Below are 22564 nucleotides of genomic sequence, written 5' to 3' on the forward strand. Positions count from 1 at the left end.
AGTGATTTTTTTACCCTAATTTTTTACCTTCTCGTCCTTAAAGGGTTAAGAGAACTCGTAATAAATCGAACCAAATTTCCACACGGTTCAAAAAATACATTTCCTTGTGATGGCTCAGGAAAGTTTCATGAAATCAAAATTCTTTCTCACACTTTTCGAATATGTCTATCTCATTCTTTCGCATATTAAATTCGATTGAGCTAAATTGAATTTGTTATGATGTTTAAGAGACATGCAAAGCGTATGAGCAAGAAAGGGATTCGAATTTCGATTACATAAAATTTTCCTGATCTAAAGGATGTGCCGGAGCCATGATAGAAAAATTTTAATTTTGTCAAAGCTATAGATAAATAAATTACCTATAAGATCGCGCTTATTACAAAATTCTCAGGACTTCTGAGGTCTCGCGATAAGATAAAATATCCGTTTTGTCACATTTTGCTCTAGTTTCCCCTACTTCTGTCCTCTAAAAACACAATTTTGCAATATAACTTCTTGAATAAAAAAGCAAAGTTCATTTTAGTTAATTAGTCTCATTAAAAAAACTCAGACAAGAATTTCATGAAAATGCGTAAAAACAATTAAGAGAAAATTAAATTGTTAGTAGAAATAAGGTCAGGACACGAAAAAAAGACAGATAAAAATCGGCTTTTCACTTAGAAAATTGCATTGGTATTTTATAACAATTTAACCTTCTGCATATTACTGTTTCAGTTTAACCTTCCAAATGGTGAAAAGAAGATTGGTGTAAAATTATAAATTCCATAATAAGAGATTCAATAAAAAAAACTAAATGTTCGAAGACCAAACTAAAAGTAATTACTTATGCGTGTTTTTATGTTATTGTAAATTCATTTAATAATTATAGTAATTCGCGAATTTTGACTCTTTAATTTAGATTACTTTAAAATTTTAGTATTCTACAGAAAAAATGGTTCTTTAACATTTTTTTTTGAGAGCTTCCGCTGTTTTGTTTTTATCAATTTCTAAATAAATGCTTATTATAAGCTCCTTATCGGGGCATGACAAAGAAGAAGATTCAATTGAGAAAACAAATTAAGTATCTGCAAAAGTTAAATGGACAAATGGATCTTGTTCAAATTTTTTCAAAAGGATGTTGTTAACCAATTTGTCAAAATTTTATCACATTTGATACAGAATCAAATCCTTTTGACAAACTTTTAACAAAATCCAGTAGGACACCGATTTGACAAAATATTCTGCATGGAAAAACATGCAGAATAAAAATTTCACAAACTTTTCTTGGTATTTTGACAAGATATTTTTTTTTCAGAGTTAATAATGGAGGTTCTTAACCCATTCAGTCAATGTACCAGAAATACTTGAGATAGAATGGTCATATTTTGGGATTAGTTTCCTACAGATTGATAGATGATTTTTTTGAAAAGAAATTTTTTTTTACCTATTGGGGTCGCGGGGAGCCTCTGTCAAATAAACGTCTTAACAGTCTTTGAATTTAAATCCTGTGCATTAATTCATTACAAACTCTATTGGTCTAAATATTATACAAGAATAATTATACAAGAAAAAGAATTTGCAACTAGAATTCAAATCAGGTAAGAGGAAATAGGCCAATTTTAACAAATTCGACGGGATGTCGAACATTCCGTCCGCCATTTTGAGCAAAAATTTTGCATGACCTTCCGCGAAGCAAGAAAACAATAACAAAATGTATTTTCATCTCTGTCGGACTAATTTTCCCAAGTAATTGAAGAACTAAAGTTACTAAAAATCCATTCCCGACAGCAATTCGGATAAAAATTGCCCAGGAATACATAAAATAAAATTACTGAATTTGCGTATGATGTATAATACCATGGTAAGGAATGGGTTAATGAGACCCAATTATCTAATTGTAAATTCAGAACCTGCTTTATATGAGAATTCTTCAAAACTCCAAAATCGAAAATCCGTCTTTGAAGAAAAGTTTTGTCAAATGAACGCGAAGAGTTTGTCAAAGGATATTTGCCAATTTGACAAATGAGTTTATCAAATCGGCATCCAGCTTGAAGCTAGATCTTGTTAAGTTTGTCAAAAGGATGTTTTGCCATTTCAAATATGAAAAAGTTTTGTCAAATTAACAAGTAACCTCCTTTTTGCAAAATATTAACAAGATCCATTTGTCCACTTAATAAAAATATATATTTTTTTTAATAAGAATAGGGTAAGTGTGCAAAATTTCATGCAACCGCCAAAGTCTCAAGTTTGAAATGTAATATTTTTAATAGAAATTGATTTTTTTTCATTCCTTCTACTTAAGGAGTGTTGCTTAGAACCTTGTAGAAAGTTTATCGTTTATCGAATAAAAATGTAGACATAGCTTTGGTGCCCTATTTCGGCCACCTTTATTCTCATAGTTTCTTGCCCTTCGGGAATTCTTCCAATGTCTTTTTCACGTCTTCTCGTTTGTCAAAGCTACATTTTCCGCTATTCTTTTGCATTATATAATCTCTAGAGTATGTCAAAACTAAAAATTCATGGAAATTCGAGGAACAAAAAAGGTGGCCGAAATTGCAAGCTGGACGGAATTCGGCACACTTACCCTAAGCTTTATTTTTATTTATTTATTTTGATGTACCGTGCTTTTATTGCAATTTTGTACGTTGTTCATTTACAGTATAATAAATTGTCCTTTCGGAAGCATAAATCATTTGCACCGGGTGGGATTCGAATTCACAATTGTGACAGTCGAAATGGGGGTCATACCGCCCAAGAACCTAACCCCTACCGCTTTTACCAATTGCATCACGAACCCCCTCAGGATATTCTACCCTATCAAAATTTCTAAAATACTTTTACAGGGGAATTTCTGGGGAATTTAAAATGTTTCACTTTGGGCACTTACTTGTCCTTCCTTTGATGTTCTGGCTATTGACAGCAATCCGCCCGAGATTCAGGCTGCTCCGTACGCTCCGCATCCTCACTACCTCTGACCCTGTCTGGAATCACTTGCTCAACTACTCCAGCGGACGCCCAAGTGCCCCCAAAAAATTGGTGGAAATTTGCTTGAAAGTGTCCGCGAGGTATGATGAAAACAGAGAGTGGTGTCCAAACCACACGTCACTCTTGCCTCCTATTGTTATTTAATTCCACGCCGAATTAATTTTCCATCCACGAATCAAATTATCAATTCCGATTGCGTCAGGGCGACAAATTTGGCTGGAAATAGAAGCAGCAAAAATATATTATTGTTATTGTGTCTCACTCTCGCACCCAAAAGCCCCGCACACAAAGCACAGAAGCAAAACAGCCCGATATTTTGGTGTTGGCTCTCTTGCACACCCAAAAAAGTGCGACCCAGAGCAAAAAAAAACCGAGACAGCCAAGGTGGGTGAGATCTTGGGCGATAATGCCTGCAATAATTCTCTCCAGCTCCCGCAGCAAAGATCATTGCAAACGGCTTTTTCCCCCTTCACACGCGGTGCAAACTTGAAAAGAGCCTCTCCCTCCAAACCTCACCAAAAATCTACGTAGAATCTTTTTCTCACTCAATTAATGTGTCTCAAGGTCTCAAAAATATTCAACCACAGTGATATTTTTTTATCAACTTTGGTGGTGGAGTTTTTTTTTCCGTCGTTGGGGGAACAGAGAAAAATTCGCGCAAGATCTTCCCGTGTCAATGGCCCTAAAAGGGTGGCTTGAACCCGATAGAATGCAAAAGGAGAATCCAGAGAAAACTCACAAAAATCAGCTGAGTCAGTTGTGGGAATTTTCACAGAACAATTTTTGTGATAAAGCACTTGTGAATCGCAATAAAATGAATTGCGACTATGCAGAATTTATCCACTTTTCTGACACATTCACGGACGGGAAATGATTCAAACTGTCACAGCTTGGCGGCGCCACCTAAGATCCAGCCAGCTTGCCAGTAAAATGACGTGTCGTAAATTTTTTTTTATTCCTTCCGCGTAATTTATTGGATAAAATACACCCAATGGAAAAAAATTCCCTAAAAAACTCAATCCTTTCCAGTGATTTCGCAAATTGTTCAAAAAATCCGAATATACACATAACATCAATTCCCCAAATTTACAGTCTCAGTGGGAACTTCTTTTCTACCCATGAGAAAAAATCAAACAATTTTTTTCCCATGAAATTTCTACACTCAACTTCGTAATAAAATACAGTCAAATTGTCCTTGGATTGGTTGACAAAAACAAAACGTAATAACGTAGAAAAAGTGCAAAACCTTTTACGACACGTGAAATTCAAGTACAGCAAACTCTGGAGATCCTTCTATTGGCGCCATCTGTTCCAGCAATTGTGTGCCCAAGGAAATCTACTGAAGAAATTCTGTGAAAAAGTGTCTGACGTGGTGTTCCCGGAAAGAAAATTTAGCCCTCACCCCGCGTGGGCAATTGTGCAGTTCTCAATGAGGGTGTTTGTGTGACCTTTTTGACGTAGCCTCTGGTGTGGCCCCCCAGAAAGGGGACCCCCGCAGAGCTGTCAAATTAGTTGGATTTCCAGTGTCAAAAAGCTAGCAACCTGTTGTGAAAGAAAGTGTTGGGAAAAGTACAAGTTCCATACTAAGAAAGTCACTTTCGTGGACTGAAACTGTGACCCATAGGTGCCCGGCACCCTAAACTCCCCCATTTGAGCCTTTGGTTACAGACTTTTGTTCATTAAACAGGAAACAGGGGAGACGGAAGGCAACCAACAAGAAAAAAAACCAAAGTGGGTCGTCAAAGATTGTCTGATTCACTACTAAGGCGTCGAAATGCGCCATAAGGAGGAACTTCATCCAGGGGAAGTCCCTTTCTGTGAATCCTTCCGGATCTATCTGACAGGATTGTAGAAGTTGGAGTAATAATACAAAATTAACAGTAAGTACAGCCAATCAAGTTACATAGTAAGACACAATTGGAAAAATGCTCTGTCTGATGAATTTTCCTATCAAATACACTTAGAATAGCGCAATTATTTGACTAGGGATGGCTGTTTAGCCAGCCACGATTAGTCTGTATACAAATCTCTTGTCGCAGATAACCAATGCATTGTATTAACCGTAGAATTTTCTCTGTAAAGAGCCTTCCGGAAGTCTCACGAAAAAAGATAATTCAAATTCATGGAAATATCTCTTTACAAGATTAGGTCTTGGTCTCCGGACTTCTCAAATTCATTGTATTTGGACCTAATCATTTATCAATCATCTTATTTGTTTCTCAAGGTTAATGCAGAGAGAGATTGTTCGATGTTCTTTGACCGCTTTGACAATATTAGGTAGAAAGTACTCAAAGAGGCTTCTAATTCAAGCTTTCTCTGCGTATTATTTCTGGAGATGATGAAAATGAACCTGCTGACGGTATAAATTTAAGACTTGACCAAATCTCAAAGTCCTTTAGGCACAGCCTGACATTATTTGAATAACCGGAGCGTTATATTGGGATGCACTGGGTATATCGAACTTAGGACTTGGTTAGCACTTTCTCTTCTGGTGGCTGTTCTTCTTGCTCCTGCTTCGTGGGGCGCCTGTTTTTGGCTTCCGGTGATCTCGAACATTAATACAGTATTATTGATTGTATAATAGCCAAAAAGGGGATTAAAAGCGATGACGACTTTCTTGTTCCTTATACGGGCTTCAGACGGCTAAGCCATATGGCTTAACTTCAACTTCTTATCCATTAAGATTTTACATAAAATTTTGACTTAGAATTGTATTATTAAACTCAAGCAATCTATTGGATTCTGGCTCAGGCACACCTTTTAGATGAGAAAAAATTCATGAAGTCGAACTTCGAATCTCTTTCTTTCTCATACGTTTTGCATATGTCTATCTCATTTTTTTGCACTCTTCTTCTTCTTTTAAGCATCACAAATTCAATTTAGCTCAATCGAATTTGGAGTGCATAAGAAGAAGATAGACATATTCAAAATGTATGAGAAAGGGATGTGAATTTTGATTTCATGAAAATTTCCTGATCTAAAAGGAGTGCCGAAAAAAAAACAAATTAATTGGTTGTTTTTAAGATTTTGAGACCTTCTGGAACTGGGCTAAACCTCTAGTGCCCTAGTCTGAAGACGGCCTTACAGTCTTCTAAATATTAAGGGGAAATGGGACACCTTTGAATTGGGGCAGCTTTGAAATTTGGCTTTTTTCACATTATTTTTAAATGAAACTGGATTTTATCATGATATAATTTAGTTCAACAAACCAACTATTAATCTAAATTCCTTTATGTAAGAGCATACTTACTTACTTAGGTAGCTTTAAAGTCCCCTTACGGGACCGGGCTTCCCGTACTAACCTCCTTCAGTCCTGGCGACTCTCCGTCAGTTCTCTCCAGAAAGGTAGCATAGGTCGCTGCCAAAAAGTTCGGATTCTCCTTTCGAGTTTTCGTAGCAATCTTGCTTATACGGGGAAGCGTTATTATACCCTCGTGCAACCCTTTCTAGAAGGACCAGTAGGGGAATTCTATAACAGTATGACAATGTCATATGAAAAATTTAAATTTTGTTGTGTGATAAAGTGGGAAGAACTAACCGTATATCCGATTTATATCAGTTACTAAAACTTCATAGACCTCCTTGGAACGAACATTCGATGCTCACTGGGCTTTAATGTTGTTCTGCTCCTGATTTTACCACAAAAAATTGTCATATGATATTCTCATACTGTTACACTAGCCCCGGCGAAGTGTTTTTTTATATGGAGCTGTTTAAAGCCAACTCACAAATTGTTCAGAAACTCAGCTTACACTTCTCAGAACAAGACCGCATTTAGACGGATATATAGTATCTCTAATTCCTTATTAAGATTTTTTGGAAAATTACCACTTAAGATTGGACAACATAGGCAAGTGATCCTTTAAATTAAAGGAAAAAACAATAAAATTGGCGGCTATTTTGAATTTACAGACCATCGGAAACTGGGCTAAACCTTAGGTCTGAAGCCGGCCTTAGGGAATCAGGCTAAATCTCTAGTTTAAAGACCCCTTTATATTACTATTATTTGATAATTTATCTTTAAAAATCCAAATATAAATCATTTGAGACTTAGACACGTTTACAAATATTGTTTGTGTGATCACTTGACAGGCATTTTTTGACGTTGACAAACATTTCATCGTAAATGTTCGTACAATTTAGTCAGTTGTTCTTAAAGTTTTGCCAGATTAACAAAAACATACGAACTAATGTTTGTAAAAGAACAAAAAATGGTCGTCAATTGATTATGTTACTAACAATGCTTGTGAGAATGTATAAATTTTTACAAACTTTTTAGCGGGTTATACGATTTACAAACATTTAGTAGCCCTAGACACACTTACGACTTAACGCCTTACCGTAAAATTAATGATCATATTGCATTTTCATCAGTTTCTGACTAATCCGCGTGTTTCGTTTCATGCCGGGAAACGGCTTAGTTAGAGAAAAACTGATTTGAATAGTCAAATCATTATTTTGGTTATAATTACGTTAAGCCGTCTCTCGGCTTAAGTCGTAAATGTATTTAGGGCATAAGTCCTCAGTAGGAGTTCATAAACATTTATGAGACAAATTAGATATTATAAGACAAGTTTATCATTTCCATATCATTATAAATTCGTATTCATACAAATTCATACAAAATTCTGGAAGACTTTTATCAAATAAAATTTGAAAGTCCTTGTAATTTTCTAAGAGATAAAAACAATAAAAGTACAGTGGGACCTCGATGGAGTCAAGCCCCGATAGAATCAATTTCCATTAGAGTCAACAACAGCTATCTTTTTACTCTACGGACTCCGATAGTGTCAACTTGGACCCAAATTGACTCCGATAAAGTCAATATTTCTTGTATTATTGAACTAATAATATTATATGATTTTATTATGATCTTTGCGAAATAAAAACGAGTCTTATTGTGTATTAACGTAACAATTTGAACATAAGAAAAAATGCTTATATAAGGACATGGTAATTATATGATAAAATTCTTATATTAACCGTGTAATCATTTTCCAACAAAATAATTTTCTTTACGTGATTTTAAGCATTTTGACCGATTGACAATTCTCTTGACTTTTCTCTCTTGTCTTAAGACTTTTTGATTAGGTCTATGATCACAATGTAAGGAATTTTGAGCCATCAATTATTTGTAAGTGAATAATATTATGGCAAAAACAAAAAATTACAAAAAAAAACGTACAGGATGCAAATTTTTTGAGTATAGTGAAGAAACTTTTCTAAATTTATTCGAACTTTTTAAAGACTTTACCAAAAACAAAAATAAGCAACAGAAAATTAAAATTTGTAAGCAAATTCATTAACACGAAATCGCCTGTGGGTATTCAAATTTTTTTGATGCGTAATACCATTTCACGCGTTTTTTTCGGTCCCAAAAATGTGCATAATCCCGGGACTGAGTGAGTGTATTTACTAATAATAAAAATATTCTTAAAAATCATACCTTAACCCTTTAAGGACGATTGGAACACCGGTGTCCCATTAGGAAAATAATTTTTCCTGACTACCTAAAGTTATTTTTTTCTTATGTCTGTACATAATTGTAAAGTAGAAGGTTAAAGGAATCTAGAATATTTTTGCAAGTCTGTAGCTTTTTGCTATATAGTAAATATTTAAGCTCAAAAATGGCGAATTTTTAAATTCTCAAATTCATAAATAATTTTATTTATTTTTTACACTTCTAGTTTTTTTTAAGCAAAACCCTTTTGCAAATAAAAACTACAATTAATCATACGTAATATTTTTCATTAAAGCGAAAAATATTATTCATTGGTATTGTCAGAAAAATTACGTAAATTTTTGGGCTATTTTTATCCCTATAGTTCATAGAAGCATAAAATACTGCAAATCAGACTCTGTTGGACTTTCCAAGGTTAGATGTAAAACTTATCATTGTTTATGTTTCTCAGTTTAATTTTTATTGTTGATTTTCATTCCGTAAAATGTGTCTCGTCGTTAAAGGGTTAATCTCCAACTTTTACCTAAACACAAGACTTTTTTGAGCCAGAGGGTATAGAATTTATGGATTAATTTAATAAAATATTCTACTATCGTGTTGAATTTAGCAATGATCTAGTACAAACATAAAATAATACACCTTTATATAAAAATTTCACATTTTAAATGACTTTTTTCGGACTCTGATAGAGTCAACAGGCCTGGGAATAAATAGTTGACTCTATCGAGGTCCCACTGTAATAATAATTTTATAATGTAATCAACTTTGAAAGTAACGATGGTTTCCTTTTAAGGTAGTCATCAGCCAATCATCCCGTACATCAATTTTTTGCTGATACAACAACAATGGCCCAAACAGGCGGCGGAAGTGTTGCTCCGGATGCACCAGCTCCAGCTCCACCCGCACCTCCAGCTCCAGCTCCAGCTAAAGTAACCAACAATAATGATGGTAGTAAAGCAATCATAGTAGCCGAGAGTCCACTTGGTGTACTTCGTTTTGTGCGAAAATCTTTGGAAAATCGTGCCTACTATGACAATGATGCTACTGAGACAGAGTGTACACGCAATTTGGATGATAACATTGAGATTCTGAGTCAGGAAGCGAAGAATTTGGAGGCAAAATTTAAGAAGACTGAAGAGAGATTGGTACAATATGGGCCAATATTTGATCCAGAACGTTTTGTGGAGCAACAGAAGGAGGCAAAGGAAGATAAGGATTTGGGTGTCAATATATCACCCTGTAAGCGTTTTCTCAAGCTCAATGAAGAAATTGGTCGAGGGAGTTTTAAGACCGTCTTTAGGGGTTGGGATACACATACTGGTGTCGATGTGGCTTGGTGTGAATTGCTGGACAAGAAGGTGAGTAAGGCTGAAAGGCAGAGATTCAAGGAGGAAGCAGATATGCTGAAGAATTTGCAGCATCCAAATATTGTGAGATTCTATAATTGCTGGGAAGAGACAGTGGGGAAGCGTAAGAATATTGTTCTGGTTACAGAACTTATGCTTTCGGGCACTCTCAAGTCCTACTTGAGGCGCTTCAAGAGGATAAATCCTAAGGTGCTAAAGTCCTGGTGTCGACAGATTCTCAAGGGACTATCCTTTTTGCACTCACGTACGCCCCCTATCATACATAGGGATCTCAAATGTGACAATATCTTCATCACTGGAACCACTGGGAGTGTCAAGATAGGTGATTTAGGTTTGGCTACACTGAAGAATCGCAGTTTTGCCAAAAGTGTCATTGGGACACCAGAATTTATGGCTCCGGAAATGTATGAGGAGCACTATGATGAGGGTGTTGATGTTTATGCCTTTGGAATGTGTATGCTGGAGATGTCTACGAGTGAATATCCGTATAGTGAATGCAGTGGTCCAGCACAGATCTATAAGAAGGTGACGTCGGGTATTAAGCCAGCAAGTCTGGAGAAGGTGGAAAATCCGGAAGTACGTGAAATTATTGAGAGTTGTATACAGGTGAAGAAGGAGGCCAGGCCAAGTTGCAAAGATTTGCTGAATAGTGAATTCTTTGCTCAGGATATTGGAATACGATTGGAACCAACTCAGAAGGAGACTTTTATGGCCAATCCTGATGCAACACGCATTGATTTTCGTCTTCGTGTGATAAATCCGAAGAAACGTCCGGCGAAATACAAGGAAAATGAAGCTGTTCAGTTTTTCTTTGACTATGCCCATGATGACTATGATGAATTGGCAGTGGAAATGGCTAGGGGGAATCACATTCTCGATGAAGATATTCGAGAAGTGGCTAAATTGCTCAAGATACAAGTTAATGCCCTCATAGCTGAACGGAAGAAGTTGCAAGTTAAGGAAGAACAACCTCCGCCTCCTGCACCGCAGCCTGTAGTTCCAGCTGCAAAAGTTGAGCCAGTGGCAGAACCAGAGCCTGAAGTTAAGACTCCAGCAGCATCTCAGACACCACAGCAACTCAATCGACAGACATCTGAGGCTTCAGAGCCCAAGAGTGGTAAACAGGCTAAAGCAAGGAGACCCAATAAGTCCAGTGAACGTCCAAAATTGCAAGTGACTAAAGTTGTCAATGGGACAGTTCACTGTGTTTTGGAGAATCGTCTGAATACCATTACCTTCAAATTTGACATTTCTGACATGAATCCCGAGGAAATTGCCAATAATTTGCTGTCACAGCAACTTTTGATGGAGAATCAATATGCTTATTTTATGGAATTGATTCGGGATGTTGTGTTGCAGTTGAAGAGCAATCCAAATCAACTACCACAGCCAATACAGCCACGTCGAAATATGGATAAAGTGCGTCATGCATCGCTGACGCGTCAGCGACCAGCATTCAAACTCCATCATCGGCACAAATCTCGCGATGAGACATCCACAACAACGACCAGTTCGTTGATGCAAATGTTTGATCCTCAGATTATCAGTCATGAATTTCTGGCTGGTAATTTTTACACATCTCACGATGATGGTACCAGTGGCACAACTGGAAGTGATGAAAGTGTCGGAAGTGGCGAAACGGAACATGCGAGGGAAGATGGAGATGGAATCTCAAGAAAGATGAGTACAGCATCCGAATGTACAATCTCATCGTCAGAACATACACCAGAAAATACAGTTGTCGGTGGTGTTGATCAGGATAAGCGACAACAGATGGTGCGCAAAGTCTCTAGATTTACAGTGACTCCCCTTGAGATGACAACAACACCAGACAGTGTCGATGAAGCACCAACAGCAGCTGATGCTCCTGCACCGGTTAAACCTGTTGGTCCTGAGCATATAAATACGCTGGAACAGCTAAAGATTGAACTTGAAAATATCACACATGCCCATGTTCCAGCCATTGTCAAACAAAAGGATATTTCGGTGCAGGGTGCATCCGGTCAAGCGACACCCAATATACCGCCAGGGCGCGATGAGTGTCTTCCAGATGGGGAGATTTGTCAATCTCCAATGACTGAAGGGATCCATATACCCAGCGAAGTACCTCCAAGTCGCATACTTACACCCCGAAGTGATTCTCCGGTTCGGGAAGAATTACCACCCGTAGTCAAAGATACTACTCCCATTGTATCTCCCGTAGAAGAGATAAAAACATCAGTTGAGCCAAAAGTTGAAGATATGCCGCCGCCAGTAGTTGCAACGGTAACTGAACGCACCGATGATAACCATTCGACCGAAGGGAAACGAATTAAGCAGTTGGCTCAGCTTGAAGTGGAACTGGCAAAACTTCACAAAGGTTCAGGAACATCGGAGACCCCTCCAGTCTTGTCTCCAGCTCCCCCAACAACATCCACAGCCCCGTCTCTGACACCAGTTCCTCTGGTGGCATCCCCAGCAACACCTGCGCCAATCGCTACCGCTGCTACTGCTGCACCTTCAGTGGCATCTACAACACTTCCAACAGTGGTTTCTACATCTACAACAGTAGCACCACCAACTGCACTTCCTCCTATTTCAGTAGCACCTGTGGCATCATCTGTAGTGTTTCCAGCTCCTCCACTCGCATCTGAAGCATCTCCAGTTGTCGAGGAAAAACCTAAAGCTGATCCTGTACGCAAAGTATCACGCTTCCAGGTGTCCACTGTGAAGGAAAATAAGGAGATAGTTGAGAAAGATCCAGAACCAGCTCAGACATCATCCAATCAAATTGTGGGAATTGGTCCAGTCAATGGTTTTCCCATTCCCATTGTTAATTTGGGACAGACAATTAATTTGGTACAGCCCAAAGAGGATGAGATTAGTCAATTTACGGAATTGAAGAGAAATGTCGAAGAGGCCAAATTGATGCTGTCCAAGATGAATCTTGAGCCAAATTCACGTCAGCAATTGCGGATTCTTCTGTCGCGACAGCATCTTGAGGAGGAAGAGCTCAGACTAAGGCACTTTATGGAATTGGAGAAATTCCAGAAGAGTGTTGCTGATCAGATAGAGCATGAATCAAACGCTATACATGGTGTCAATGGTAATCCCTTCTAGTCTAGGATGTCATTGTTATAATTCACTAGGAGACGCCCAATTTGCCGCGTGAGGACTATTAGCATATTCGGCTTGCTTTTGGAGCTCCAAGGAAAACAAAGAAAAGTGAGTATTCTTCTAACATTATTTATTTCGATATGATTTTTTTTTTGTGGTTCAAAAACTTTAGCAACTTTAGCCTAATAACTTTAACACTTTTTAAGGGTAAAATTAACATGAAAAAGGGTACCTTTAACCCCCAATACACCTTAAAATGGTAATATTTACACCGATTTTGGATCAATACTGCAGGGTAAAATTAACATTTCCGAAATGTTATTTTAACTTTTTCGGATTTCTCTCAGTGCAATTCTTTTTTTTTTTTTTCAAAAAAGAAAAAAAAACTTTTTTGACAGAAAAAAATGAAATTAGCCATTATAGTGGAATTCTGTAACTATATGACAATGTCATATGACAAATTTTCGTAATAAACAGGAGCACGACAATATTAAAACTCAGTGAACAGAGCATCGAATAACCATTAGAAGAAGCCCTATAAAGCTCTTAGTAAGTGATATGAATATGATTTTCGATTAGGTTTCACGAATTTACCACATAGGGGACACCGGGGTAGAATTAGCCAGCAAATGAAATTTTTTATTGCGTGTAATTCGTAGAAAAAATGTTTGTATCAGACTGATAAATATTTCATTGAATAGGAAGGGAAGTATTTTCTTCAAATAAATAATGGTTTCTTCAATATTCCTTATAAGGCAAAATATAACATGCCACTGTCTAATTCTATCCGTGGTTAATTCTGCCCCGGTTTCGCCTAACAATTTTTAAATTTGTCATATGACATTGTCATATTGGTACAGAATTCCTCTACAGAAAACACTTTAAGTTGCCAAGGTAGTTCTTCATAAGTTCTTTTTTTCTTTCACTAAAATTTTTCACTATTATGCATAAAAACTCCCGAGAAGAAGTTCTGCCTTATAATCCCTTTCGCAATTTTTTTTTTAATGCATTTAAGATTAATGTTGATTTACATTTGTCTATAAATCATTATAAAACCACCTTAAAGTTAAAAATTGTTTCAGAAAAAGGTATTTAAAAACTATTGGGGGAAAGCGCGCTAACTTGGGACGACTCAAGCTTCGGAAAGCTCAATTTTTTTCTATGTTCTTTATGGCTTTCACCTATAAGCTCTTTTCTGAAAATTTGAGGCATTGGCTCAGCTATTAAAATATAATATTATAATGAGTCAAATTTATTTAAAAGTTGGAATTTTGCCAAAGCAGAGCCTTTGTTGCCTATGGCGGGTTTTATTGCTTTTACTTAAAATCTTTCAAAAAAATCCTGATTTAATTAAATCCGTTGAAAATTAGGCCCTCCAAGGTGGTTGACCTTTGACCTTGAACAATCTAAGATGGCGATTTAACCGGTGGAACGTGTCGATTATTTCTGGACTATTTCCAAAACATATCCAAAAAATGAACTAAATCGTATAAGCCAGTTTTGAACAAAAATCATGTTTTTGGAGGGTTTCGTTTTTAATTAAATTTCCTTTTAAAACAATTGATTAAAAATACCGAAATAAGCATAAATTGAGAAACATGTGTAAAGTTTTTATTCAAATTAAAAGAAAACTTGAGAACTCTCCTAGATTATATGGAAGATTTTGCTTAAAAGGTTTAAATGTACAGTAGACTCTCTCTCAATTTGGCATTTGGGGCAAAATGTCATCTGGTTTATCGATAGATTTGGGCGTCAAAGCCTTTGTAAATTCCACAAAAAGCGCTCAATTATAAAAAATTACGATAAAATAGGAAGAACTGCAGCGAATTTGAGCAAATTAGCTTCATAATTAAACGTAAAAATTGTCAACAAAATTATTCGCCCGATTGAAAAAGAGCCGATTGAGCAAGAGTCTACTGTATATAAAACAATTCAATTTAATCTGATAATAGTTTATGTTTATACCTTTTTACTATGTTTAGGCTATTAAACTTAAATGTACACGCAAAGGGGTTTATGCACACTAGAGAAATTCATGTTCATATTGAAAACTTTTTCTTACAAAAGCACGGCCTTTATGGCCTCTACACACTAGAGAAAATTATGTCCATATTGAAGAGTTTTTCCTACATAGTCGTAGGGAATTTGTTTCAATATGGACATAAATTTCTCTAGTGTGTAGAGGCCATTACACTAGAGCAATATATCTATATTGAAGAGTTTTTCCTACTCCTACACAAGCGTAAGGAATTTGCTTCAATATGGATTTGAATTTCTCTAGTGTGTAGACGCCATTGCTTCAATATGGACATAAATCTCTCTAGTGTGGTAAAAACTCTTCAATATGGACATAAATTCCTCTAGTGTGTAGAGGCCATTACTCGACCTTGTACTTCAATATTATTCATTTTGATGAAAATTTTTCTACATGCCTCTACACACTAGCAAATTTATGTCCATATTTAGGAAAATTATCTACACTCATGTAGGAAAAATCGTCAAATATGGACATAAATTTCTCTAGTGTGTAGAGGCCGCTCTAATTTACTTCAAAATGCCTATTTTGATGACAATTTTTAAGATACCTTTTAGTCAATTTTAAATCAAAAGGACATTATACTGAATTTTAAGTTAAGAGGGGAGTATTAAATTATCAGATTCTGTTACACTTTTTGCCCTTTTTTCTGTAAAATATTTTATTTTAAAATAAATGCAAACTAAATTTTTAATTGAAATATTGCAGAGTGTTCCAGATATTTTTGAAACGATAAGAAGTCTTCATAGCTGATGATGCATTAAAAAAAACTACAGATATGGTATCCTGAAAGAGCTCCACTTTTGGAAAAGCGCACCCCCATGGAGTCGTCGAATGCTCCGCCTAAAAGACGAGAAAGAACAGCGGAAATTATGATTGTAAAAAAAGCGTTTTGTATAAAATCAGTTCAATTGTAATTTAAAATGTATATTAATTATTGAAAATTAATAGGAAAGGGGAAAAAAGCGAGATAGTTTACTAATTTAAAATTTCCGGTAATATCACTAGAAAATAGAGAATTATTAATAATATTTCGAGAGTCTCGAGCGAGATCTCGAGACCTCGAGAATATATCCAGAATATCGCTATAGAGACTTGTATGAGTTGCCGGATGAATACTTCGACTTTTAAAATCAGCAAATCATATATAATTGATTGATTTATTCTAATAAAGTGCATAAATAGGAAAAACAATGTAGAAAATAAAGGTAAAATTTGAATAGGCTGATGTTGGATTTTTTTCCGTTGTCCCAATTTGGTTGGAAAATGTCCCAAAGAGAGTGGCGAGAGAGTTTTGGACATGGCTGGAATTATTGGAAATAGTTGGAATGCTGGAAGTATTTGTGTGTGTGCGTGCCTCAAGAACGTCAGACGTGGTGTTTATATTTTTATTTCAATTGCATTTTTCGTTCATTTTCCCCACACCAAACATGCCAAAAATGCATGAAATTAGTGTATAAGTGTCCAGTGCAATGACCAAAAGTGCTTAACACCCAGCTCCATGGGTGAAAAGGTGGAAAAAGTGGATTAAAAGAGTCAGATTGTTTTGTGTGTGACAAGTTCTCAAATCGCCAACTTCGCTGCAATAAGCGCGACTCTGTATGTATGTCAATAATCTCGGTGGAATGTGACAAATTATGTGCATTTTCCCCAGGTAATATCTCATTCTTGCACGAATAGTGGTCACCCCGCTGGTGCACCGTGCAAATTGGCGGTGAATTTTGGGTGGAAAATGCATCAGCATCGACGACGCAAGAAGCGACCCAACTATGGGACTCGCACAGTTGAGGTGTGTCGTGGCATAAATGGGTTTGGTTTTACAATTTCTGGACAAGCTCCCTGCATCTTGTCGTGCATTGTGAATAATTCACCAGCGGACCTAGCTGGTCTACGTGCTGGGGATTTTTTGATATCTGTGAATGGACTCAATGTGTCGAAACTTCCGCATGAGGCGGTGGTGCAATTAATTGGGAATTCCAGTGGCAGTATCCGTATGACCATAGCTGAGAACTATTTTTCCGACAGTTCAGATGAGGATCAAATCAATACCCACAGCAATGTGCAACGTGGGAGGCCAAAATATCACAATAAGATCAAGGCAAATCGAGCATTAATGCGACGGACAATGGAGGAGAGAAATAGTCCCTCGACTATACTGTCCGATTTTGCTCTGCACAATCTCGCACTGAGGCAGATCAGGGAGAATGAGACACTAATGCCACCCTCACCGACTGCCCATGATATCATCTTGAGCCCTACGGCCAGCAATAGCAGTGATGTGCGCAATGTTAGTGCCATGGTGAGGAGTTCAAATAAGTCCCGGGAGGATTTGCGTGTGAAGCCAATGGCGCCTAAAATGAGTCGCTTGAGGGAATATCGGGTGATTGTGGGGTACCTGGGGACGGTTGAGGTACCAAGGCAGATTGCCGTTAGTGGCTCAAAGCTGCAGACAGTTCGTGGATGTATCCGGAAGATGAGGCATGAAAAACGGGGCGTAACGACTGTTCTCATGACAATTTTACCCAATTGCATGACTCTCAAGAATTGTGGTGATATCCTACTGGCCACTTTTCCCGCTGGGACCATCAATTACGTCAGCAGTGGCTCTCAGAGTGACAATAGATTCTTCGGTGTTGTGACATCTGGACTGTACTCCGATGGCCTAATGTGTGATCCTACGGAAGTAATTTTGAGGCATACAACATCACACAGCTGCCATGTATTTGCAATTGACACGAGAATCACTGATCATTCCTGGCATTTTGAGAAAGTCAACCAATTCAAGATCACCTGCTCAAGAGATCCACTTACGAACACCTGCCAAGAGGTACCGAGTACATCGGAATATGTTGTTAACCTCATACGAAGTATGTACACTCTCAAGTCCTCAGGCAGTCGCCAGGAGGCTGGACTGCATTTTCGATCAAAGCCACCCCTTGGCAGAGGTCTCCATATGGCACGTTCCATAGAGCATCGTCTCAATCCACGTGCCCTCGATGATCATGACTTTATGGCCAATTCTCCACAGCCCAGCAATCACAGTGAGATCACAACAACCTCCAGTAATTCGGATTCTGGAATTGGTTTCCACAATGACTGCCCCAATATCTCAGATCGGGTTCTTGTGGTGGATTTTCCTGGGATTCAGAATCACAAACTCATTCCCAGTTTTCGTCCAAATCCAATTGGAAGCAGTGATACATCATTGCGTTCCTGTGGGTTGTCCAGTGCACAGCAAGAAATTGAATCTCTTGGTCACAATTCGTCAATTGTAGAGTCAATTGAGGGAAAACTAAAACCCCATCATTCCAAGTCCAAATCAGCTGATAATACTCCAAGACCCTCAACGTCTCGTGATACTGATCCAAGACTCACAGTTAGAGCCATGCCTGATCCCAAGATACTCAATGATTTGACCCGAGATGATAGCACTGCCTACGAAACTGTTTTCCCCGTAATGCCACTTAAATACTGGCTAGCAGGAAAATCTGTCGATGATGATGGCAATATCGTGCAAGAACGTGCAGTTGATGTACCCAAAACCTATGAACAATCCCCAAATCGTCCATTTAGCTGTGACATTGAGGAGTCTGAGGAGAAACAGAGAAATTTCCTACAAACTGCTCGATCCTGTGATGACATGATACTGACATTTGAGAAAGAATTTGATCGTCGAGTGAATCTCATGAAGAATCGTCAATCAATTCAATTATCCATGGATGATGTCTCCGTCCTGGACAGTACAGCAAAGGTGTCCAAACAATCCGACACCAAGGATGATCATGTATTCTTGCCACCCAAGCCAGTGAAGAAATCAAGAAAGTCCCACGATGCTAGAAAGAGTAGCAATATGAATAAAATCATGTCGTACAAATTGAGTCCAAAAGTTTTTGGATTGTCACGTCCGATGTCAGCCAGCCTGGAAAATATTGCAAGATCTTTTGGCAAAAAGAATCCAGATGATATAAAGGAATCCTCAACCATCTACGGAAGCTTGAAAGACCTGAAAGACGATGAGTGTGCAGCAAGACAGAATCTCCTAGATAGCAATGCCTACAGTGAGCCAGATCTACGATGTGCAGAAGATGTAAGTCATATTTTTTTTCTAATAGCAACTTTTTTTTTAAATTGAGAATTGGGAGTGAATGTCTCTTGCGGTTTACCACATATACATTTTTTTCTCAATGACTGCATTTATATTTACTCTACGTGTGGTCGCTGATTGGAAATATTTCCGAATTCGATTTCAGTCTGGTGCTTTAATAGTTGGATTGTGCTCTCAAGTGATATAAAATCATATTTTCATCCTCAGTAACATAATTTACTAATTTTTATTTTGTTTACACAAACAACTGATCAATTGAGATTTTTTTAAAGCAGAAAATATTCTACTAATAATTGTCTTAAAAATGATTCCAAATTATATAAACAACCAAAACTATTAGCTATAATCATTGTCTTTGTGTCTAAATAGTTCCGTAAGAATTAGTTATCTTTATTGTATCCTATATGGCGCTGCAATCGTTTTTTCTTCTGGAACATTTTTATCTCTCCTTTTTGCTGCTTCGTTAGCCGAGGCACCTGGCTTCAATTTGCATTCGGAAATGTCTTATGGGAAGACGTACAAAAAATGTAGGGGAGACTGGGGTACAATTAGCCAGGGGTAGAAGTAGACAGTGGATTTTTCTCGTTTCCCTTAAAATGTACATTGAGCAAAGTATTTTTTTAATGAAAGTACTCTGAGAAAAACAGTTTGCAAAAGGATGTCAAAAGTTGGTCGTCACTCCATGTAATTAATCAAAAAAATTTAGTAACCCATTTTCCAACCAACTTTTTTGTAGAAGGAGATCAATTTTTTGCAAAAGGAGGTCAATTTTGTGGAAAAATGAGCACTTTCCAGCGGCTTCCAGTCTCATTGTCGCTGTGACACTCAGAATTGTCAAATGGCAGACAAAATATTAATTCACTGACTATATAGAATTATTTTGCAAAGTGGTGATACTTTTTGCGTGTTTCTCAAAAATTATAATAGTGGAAATTGGGAGGAAAAGCTCTTCCGGTAGAGATTTGTGTTGTGATTCAGAAAATGACAGTGCCGACAAAAATTAAATGAAAATTGAGCAGTGTTTTGCAGGAAAATTGCTCAAATTATTTATTTGCAAAATTAAATTTTGTGGTTTAGAGGGCTTGCTCAAGTCTCTGAAATGTTGTGTGATAAATATTTTGTATCCAAAACACTTCAATACTGAAATATTTAAAGATTGAATTGAATTGAATTGATTTGTTCGCGAGGTTGCATCCCCAGTCCAAAAGTTTTTGACATGTCGGATGGTTCATTTATCAATAATCCGGCGGCTAAAATTCTTACAAATATTAGTCTTGGATTAGGTTAGAACAGGCAAAATTTTCCAAGAAATTGAATAATAATAGCAAGTTTGAAAAATGTATTGTGGAAAAATGTGTAGTCGTAGTAAAATTAAAACTGTTAAGTGCAATTGGCTTCTTCATTAATATTTCGGGTACGTCGATTTTGTGTCTATACGGCAGACAAGAACACTAAATTTGCTTTATGATGTCTCAGTGTAGATGGCGCAGCTATAGTGTTCAGTTGTAGGCAAAAATTTGCATAAGGAGGACAATAATTTGCAAAAATACACCTAAATGAAAATATTTACATCCAATTGCAAATTTTTCGATTAATTTACAGCTGATCTCCAAAATCAATCAGTTTTTGCATCCAAACGCAAATTTTTGCAAACTATTTTTTTCAGAGTAGGAACACATCCCCAAATTCCCAGAAATATTTATAAGTCTGATCCTGTTATCCTACAATTTAGAAGCATTTTTATAAAATAGGTATAAAATTGTAATTTTGATGTGACAGTTTTTGACCCAGCATTTGGTTTTCTAAGTTGTTAGTCAAAACCTCATAGTTTTACTTTGTTTCTGGTTTAATAAAGTTAATTAAGAGAAATTTTTCACTTGGATAATAATTATCTTCTTTTTTATATAAGATGATAAACATTGAAACAGTCCTTGGGGAAGATGTAGCCAAGCCACTCTTCCGTGGCGGGATAAAACTATTGATGATTTTTCACTAATACATGGATAATTTATAGATGAAAAAGTACTATTGATATTGCAAGCAATATTGCCATTCGGATGAACAATTTGTGAAATAGATTTTTTCAGGATGTTTTCATCAATTTTGCAGCAATTACAAAAATGTCATAAAAACGTCGGCTAAAGCCTTTTTCTTTAGGTTTAAGTGACATATTTAGCATCAGTGGGCTTCAGTGTATCAAGTAAAACAATATTTGGTATCTTCAGTTTAAAATTTCGTCTGAAAAACTGATGGCAATTAGTACCCAAAAAGTGGCTATATCTACCCGGGCTGGGGCAAATGTAGCCAATGTGTCATACTTTTTTCATTAACCTCTCTAGAAAAACTCAAGAATTTTAGAGCTTTGAATTTCACTGTTTCATAGAGCCAATATCCTAATGCTACACTGAGAAAAAAGAGGGTGCGATTAACTTTTTTTCCTCGTAACCTTAACACTTTTTAGGTATAAAAATATATCAAAAAATTTATTAATGTTAATTCTACACCTTTATAAGTGTAAAATTAACATGAAAAAAAGTAACTTTAACCCCTAATACACCTAAAAAGGGTAATATTTACACCGATTTCGGATCAATAATGCAGGGTAAAATTAACATTTCCGGAATGTTATTTTAACTTTGTCGGATTTCTCTCAGTGTACTTATGAAACATAAGAATATTAGACAAACCTTATCATTTTTTTCACAAGTCATGCGCGAAAAAAAGCCTTATTAGCTAGCTAAAAGTACCCGGTGTACCCTATAGCTCTTTTCTAGAAATTTAAGGCATTGGCCCTAAATTTGAGGCATTGTCCGGTCTCCCCTACATGAAGAAAAAGCGATCGCAACGTCATAAAGGATACAATCAAGAAAATGCAGTCTTTACGGTACTGTTTAGATCCGAAAACCATCTTATAATTTATTTTCCCGTTTACTATTAATTATGACTGGTTTAGTATCGAAAATAAGAAACTTGAGAAGTTTATATTAAAAGACTAATATATACAATTTTTTTTATAGTTTCCCAATCTAAATAGATTCATGTTGGTCCTAAGTAATATATTTAGTTCATAAAATTAGGCGGTAAATGATCATCTCAAAGTATTATTCACAGATTAGAATCAGGTACTAGATATTCTTTGCATAAATTTGTTTTAGGGGGAAGTGAGACTACATTGAGGCTACATTAAAAAGGCCTTTTATCCGGAGGCAAACAAAATCCCGAACGCCAAAATCCCGATGGAGGATAATTTGTAGATTGTAGAATAATTTCCCAAGACACAGAAAATTTCTCTTTGCCTCCAGAAAGTTGCGGGTGCAATCGAGGGAGTAACTATGACACTTTTAAAAATTCGGGATTTTGACGTTCCGGATTTTGGTTTTCGGGATTTTGGCTTTCGGAATTTTGACCGGGACCCCATTTTACTGCTCGAACTCAAAGACAGAGCAGTATTATAATCTCCTTTTTCACCTTGTTATCAGGTTAGAGGTCGTCCTGTTCGAAACATTAACTTCCGGTCTTCGGTGACCCCCCTCACC

The 22564-nt window shown here is 36.8% G+C and overlaps 3 protein-coding genes across 4 annotated transcripts in view; 2 read left to right on the forward strand and 1 right to left on the reverse strand.

The window, feature by feature from the left end:
* The window catches only part of LOC129800504 (ATP-dependent Clp protease ATP-binding subunit clpX-like, mitochondrial), a 15642-nt gene extending 11740 nt beyond the window's left edge, over positions 1-3902 (reverse strand). Inside the window, exons 1-2 of the mRNA XM_055844937.1 lie at positions 3704-3902; positions 2867-3180 (exon numbers count right to left, since the gene is read on the reverse strand). Of these exons, the coding sequence (XP_055700912.1) occupies positions 2867-2939 (73 nt within the window). The 5' untranslated portion in view covers positions 2940-3180; positions 3704-3902. The remainder of the gene's footprint in view (positions 1-2866; positions 3181-3703) is intronic.
* Positions 3903-4306: 404 nt separating this feature from the next.
* On the forward strand, positions 4307-16148 carry LOC129800484 (uncharacterized). Of its 2 annotated transcripts, XM_055844912.1 has the most exons (4): positions 4307-4588; positions 4652-4844; positions 9219-12996; positions 15632-16148. In XM_055844912.1, the coding sequence occupies exon 3, from the start codon at positions 9271-9273 to the stop codon at positions 12889-12891; it is 3621 nt and encodes a 1206-aa protein (XP_055700887.1). In that variant the 5' UTR covers positions 4307-4588; positions 4652-4844; positions 9219-9270; the 3' UTR covers positions 12892-12996; positions 15632-16148. The 2 variants fall into 2 exon arrangements, with proteins under 2 accessions (XP_055700887.1, XP_055700878.1); XM_055844903.1 differs by having other exon boundaries at positions 4307-4844; positions 9223-12996.
* A 112-nt stretch (positions 16149-16260) lies between these two features.
* Positions 16261-22564, forward strand: part of LOC129800478 (regulator of G-protein signaling loco) — a 43591-nt gene continuing 37287 nt past the window's right edge. Inside the window, exons 1-2 of the mRNA XM_055844889.1 lie at positions 16261-16522; positions 16578-19010. Coding sequence (XP_055700864.1) covers positions 16656-19010 — 2355 coding nt within the window. The 5' untranslated portion in view covers positions 16261-16522; positions 16578-16655. The remainder of the gene's footprint in view (positions 16523-16577; positions 19011-22564) is intronic.

Source organism: Phlebotomus papatasi, chromosome 1, assembly GCF_024763615.1.
Source record: "Phlebotomus papatasi isolate M1 chromosome 1, Ppap_2.1, whole genome shotgun sequence".
NCBI classification, from domain to species: domain Eukaryota; kingdom Metazoa; phylum Arthropoda; class Insecta; order Diptera; family Psychodidae; genus Phlebotomus; species Phlebotomus papatasi.